Source organism: Brachionichthys hirsutus, chromosome 12 (genome assembly GCF_040956055.1).
Source record: "Brachionichthys hirsutus isolate HB-005 chromosome 12, CSIRO-AGI_Bhir_v1, whole genome shotgun sequence".
NCBI lineage: Eukaryota > Metazoa > Chordata > Actinopteri > Lophiiformes > Brachionichthyidae > Brachionichthys > Brachionichthys hirsutus.
The window spans coordinates 10,323,057-10,328,222 of record NC_090908.1 but is presented as its reverse complement, the minus strand read 5'-3'; the positions used below and the strand labels follow the sequence as shown (position 1 = coordinate 10,328,222).

Sequence of the window (5,166 nt, the reverse complement as noted above, 5' to 3'; positions counted from 1 at the left end):
CAGGATGTGAAGCTTTTCACCAATATCACTTTACGTCCAATGATCGTTCGCTCGTTTCGGTATATCGGCGATGAAAATGTACTTCGGTTACTTCAATAACTTTTTGTTGTTTGTTTTGGTTTACTTTTTTCTTTTTTTTTTTTACACACTTCCGGGTAAGAAGGGGGCAGTCTTGAAACCGACCGAGATAAAGTTAGGGACGGTGTGTAAAGTGCCCACACGAAAGATTGATTGAAACTTATTTTAAATGTCTGTAATCGCATGTCCAAAAGAAGAAGGGTGTCTTAAAAAATATAATTTTTACAATTAAAAATAAATAAATAAAATAACTGGAATAGTTCTCTGTAATGTTTTTGTTGGTGTTTGTTTGCCTGCAGGCGTACTCCAGAGGTTATCAAACAATTCTGATCAAACAAATTTAAGAGAAGTATAACACAAGAAATAAAATATGATGGAGATCAGGACTGTCATCTGGATCCAATTATTATAATTTATATATTTTTTTGTCAGATGCTTGGGTTATTTACAAAAACTTCACTTCACAATTTGTAGAAAATGCCTACAAACTGAAAATGACAATGACATAGCCATAAGTCTGTATATTCCACTTTTGAATCATAATACAAAGTATTGCCTGCTAATTAACGCAGCCTCATAGGTAGCAGGAGCTAGTGTAGCACAGCCAGTGTCTCCCTTCAGTGTGTCAGCAGATGATGATTAATAAAAGCATTTCATTTCATCAGTGTCCCAAGTCCGGATAAATGCAGAGGGTTGCATGCAATCAACGTAAAATATGAAAGTCATACCGGATTGGTCGAGGCATAACAACGACCACCATCAGCATTGTTAATTTAACACAAAGGACACTGGTGGAAATTTGATGAATTCATTATTGTGAAAATAAATTTGTTAAAAGTTCGATATTCAGTATTTCTCCGATGAAGAGATTCCATCCTTCTGGTTCTGATCCAGTCCTAGTGAACTGGAGAAGATTGTTTGATAATTAGTGAGGGGGGGGGGGGGTCAATAAGAACACTGCCAGCAAAAAAAAAAGTATTTTTTATTATGCGCATAATTGAAGTTATGTACATAACATGGATCCAGGATACTGACTGTTGGACTGCACTCTAACAGAACGACGGCTCATCCCGTCCACGCAGAGACGCTGCATCAGAGGATGTCGACACGAGCGGAGGACTGGTCTGTGCCCAGGTTGTTCTCCACAAACACTTCATATTTGCCAGCATCAGACAACTTGGCACTTTTGATCGTCAAGATTGTGTTTGTGTCTCCAACATCAAAAAACACCCTGAAAGACAATTGAAGTGTCGTAATTCCCACAGTGGTACTCAAGGCTTATTTCAGCCTTGAGTACCACTGTTGTGCTTCTCTTGGCTTTAATGTTGGCTGGGCCTTTCGAAACCTTGGCAGGGACTAGAAAAGCATGATGCAAACAGTCCATCAGCCACAACTAAGTGATCAAAGATAACATTGTATGGGAGACATTAGCAATCACTAAAGGAACAAGACGTTTTGGTATCGCACACTATAGGAGGAGTGTTAGATCCATAAAGTTTGTGTCATTATTGAATGAAAATCTGATTCTTCAACAGTGCCAAGCTAAAAAAAATGATGGTTTGTGCAAAGAATTGTAAAGTTAAGAAACAAGATATGCCAGCTAACATCGACACAGCGTACACACCTTCCACTAGAATGCAGGCCATCCCTTGCGTCTGACCGAATGGATTTTTAATGGAAACACTATATTTTCCCAAATCGGCCAGGACACCATCTCGGACCACGACGCCACGAAATCTGGGTCTTCAAAAACGTAGCGGTACTTGGGCCCGTCCTTCAGCTCCTTGCCATCCTTGTACCAGACGATAAAAGGGTCGGGGAAAGCGCTGACTCTGCACTCCAGCTTTGCAGCACTGCCCTCGACCAGAACCGCGTCTTTGAGCTCCTGCAGGATCTTGGGAGGGCCTTTCTCCCGCAGCTCTTTGCGTGACCTAGTCGGGAAACGGTCACGTTAGGATTGCAGTCTTCAAAGCAACTTTTCATGACATGCCCAATGTCCTTTCTTCCCCCCCTCTCTTCCTAATTCCAACGTGAAGAGGTCTGGAAGGAAAGAGCAGAGCACGTCTGAACTGAAGCCAAACAGACACGGGATAATATTGAACCTGTGGCCGCGGTACGACGCTTGGATTCGGATAGCAGCCTCCTGGACCTGAGGGTCGTTGATGTTCAGCCTGCACCCTGGAGGGGGTGCAGCCTTCGCTTTGGACATCTGCAATAATCAGAGCAGGTGGAAATTAACAGAAAAAAACTTTCAAGTATGGTAAGCAGGACTTTAAAACCGAAGCGGCAAAATGGAAATAGCCTTCATTATTATTACTGGGTTTTTTTTTCTTATATTGATTGATCTTTTCCTGATGAGGTTACATATTACCTTCCTTTTCGGTCTTGAATGTCTTAATTTCTTACCTCAGAGATCCTCTCGAAGCTGCACTCCACTCCAGATTGACTCCAGAGTCGGCAAACCCAGACGACCCCACGCTTTATACGTCGAGCTCCGGAGGAGCCTTCGGGGTCCAGAAGGATCGAGGAGAACGACCCATCACATGGAAACGCTCCCTTTTCCTTCTTTGGATATTAGGAAACGCTCATTGATTGAAGACGCACAGCACATGTTACAGGGCTACTTTCCCACCCTTATTAAGCCTCGACATCAAATACTCCTGAGAGTACTCGGGAGCAGTTAATAGAGCTGTTTGTAGTAGAAATGTGAGTCATCCCTGAAAATATACACAAAGTTGTTGGTTGTCAGGGTCTTGGGGAAGAAGTAACCCTACTTTGCACTAGAACCCAACTTATTAGGCTGATACTGATCCTTTTAAACATATTCTGTAACGTAATGTAATTCATACCCAACTCTCTACTGTTTTTACTGCTGTAGAAACAAACCCCTCTTTTTAAAAAAATGTTTTATTCATATATTTGTCTTTTTTTTTTTTTTTTGCCTTTATTGTCGATAATAGCTGTCATGCCTTTTCCATGCCGGAAGTCAGAAATGTCACAAATTAAAAAGCAGAAGCTATAACAAACACAGTCACTCAATAAATAAACACGTAGCAAAACGCACACAAACGCGGTCACATTCGGTTAACCCAAATTAAGGAGCTTGTCATTCATTAAAACAACTCTTTTATCTGTGGGTCTAACATCCATCACGAGGCACTGCACCACATTCCACAAAATACGTCAACTGGTCTTAAATACAAAAATGTGGAGCATTCAAAGTCCTTTTTCAAAACCCTGTGAGTGTTTCATTTTATACGAATAACGAACGTAATACTCTGTATTGCACCAATGGTGAGAAGTCAACGCAACATTCACAAAACAATCAAGCATATTTTTAAATTCCAGTTTAAAATAACTCGCTCTTTGATTAACTTCTTACTCTGCATAGTAAAATGGCCGATCCAAAATCTAGCAATTAGCACAAGTATAGATAAAACTATCTACGTCATTTCAAAGAATTGCCGACAATCTCTGCCATTCAATGCGCAGATTAAAACATTTTATACTTGATACTTCTTGATTGTGAGACACCATTTGTGAGAAAAAAATCAAAATCAAGCATTAAATTGGGGTATAAATCTGTAAATATCAATACAAAATTATCAAAGGTTGACATTTGTGCAAATATTTCAGATGTTCATTCAAATTTTATTTTTTCCTCCCTAAAGAAGATGCAAAAATGAAAGAAAAAATATATATTTATTTAAAAAAAATAGTATGGATGTAGTCTTAAGGATTTTTTGGGGCGGGACTGACTATATTTAATAGGATATATAATATTTCATGGTTTTGGATCTGGTGCAGCCTACAAGGGCTGCAATGTTGTAAATGCATGAAATGTCTGGTTTTTTTTTATTTCATAAAACACAACAATGTATGACAGTTCACCTTAAGGGGAATATTTAATGCTTAAAATCATTAACGTGATATTTAATGCTAATTAGAACCATTAATTATCTTTATTTATAATAAGAAAAAGCCGTTTAAAACCCAAATAAAGAAAAACCCTTTTTTTCAAAGCTGTGCCTGTTAGTATTGAAAATTAGACCTACACTAATGCACTAAAAAATATTCCAATACGCATTCTTTGTCATTTTTACGCTGATCTGCTTGGTAAACAAACTGAGCCCCGTACACAAAATGACAGCATCAAGTTCATCTGGAAGCCAGTGCGGCGATTGTTAGCTCATTTGTGGAGCCAAGCGGCCGACTTCGCCCTGCATGGAGCCACTTATGGTGCACTCGTCATTATTTAGAGCAGAAATTGAAACAAATTAAAGAAAATAAAATAGCTTTTCAGAGTGAGATGCTCAGCTCTGTCCCGTTTTATAACACTGAGTCTACCCATTTTATCATAGCCCTTTTAGAATGTATCTCCACGCTCCGTGAACGTTTCAAAAACTCCAAAATTTAAAGTGGAACTGCTACAATCTTTGAAGTTATTGAGGTCCTACAAGCAGTGTGAAACGTGAGGTGCTATAGTTTAAATAACTTTTTCTTTTTTATCTGGATTAAGTTTATAGAGTAAAAGAAGACATAGAATTAGACATCACAGAATGAACTCCTGTTCAGCCAAAAGAAATATGAGAATGATATAGCAGAGGGGATGCACATGAAATAGCGTAAAGCAGACCTTTTGTTGTTGTTGTTGTTGTTGTTCTCGAACAGTAATCTTAGACCTTTCATGGTTGGTTACTATCGGGTATTTATATGTACCCTTTTTGATTACAATCCATTTAACAGTAACACGTAATGTTTTTTTCAAAATGCGTGTAAAGTTACAAACCTTGCAAACAGCATTCTGCTTTGTCTGAACAGGATCCACCATATATATATATATAAAACAATGCAATTCTCTTCTGAGTAAGAGTTCCTCTCGGTAAAATATATATATATATATTTTTTTTATTCTCTATCTGAACCTGACAAGAATAAAATGTCTCAATAAGTCACAGCCGTCGCTGGTTTCTTCAGGTTTCTTTCTTCTTCTTCTTTTTCTTCCAAACAAGTTCTCGATCCTGAGAGAACCAGCCCAGCACAGGGCCGAAGGTCTCGTCATAAAATCCCGCCAACTGCTGTTTGGAA

The 5,166-nt window shown here is 38.7% G+C and overlaps 1 protein-coding gene across 1 annotated transcript; it reads right to left on the bottom strand.

Annotated features, from left to right (window-relative positions):
• Positions 1-1,170: 1,170 nt before the first annotated feature.
• LOC137902490 (SPEG neighbor protein-like) lies at positions 1,171-2,618 on the bottom strand. Its single transcript, XM_068746577.1, is given in 6 exon segments — positions 1,171-1,348; positions 1,350-1,434; positions 1,703-1,804; positions 1,807-2,009; positions 2,181-2,287; positions 2,565-2,618. Coding segments are annotated over 6 exon segments (729 nt in total).
• Between the last annotated feature and the right edge of the window lie 2,548 nt (positions 2,619-5,166).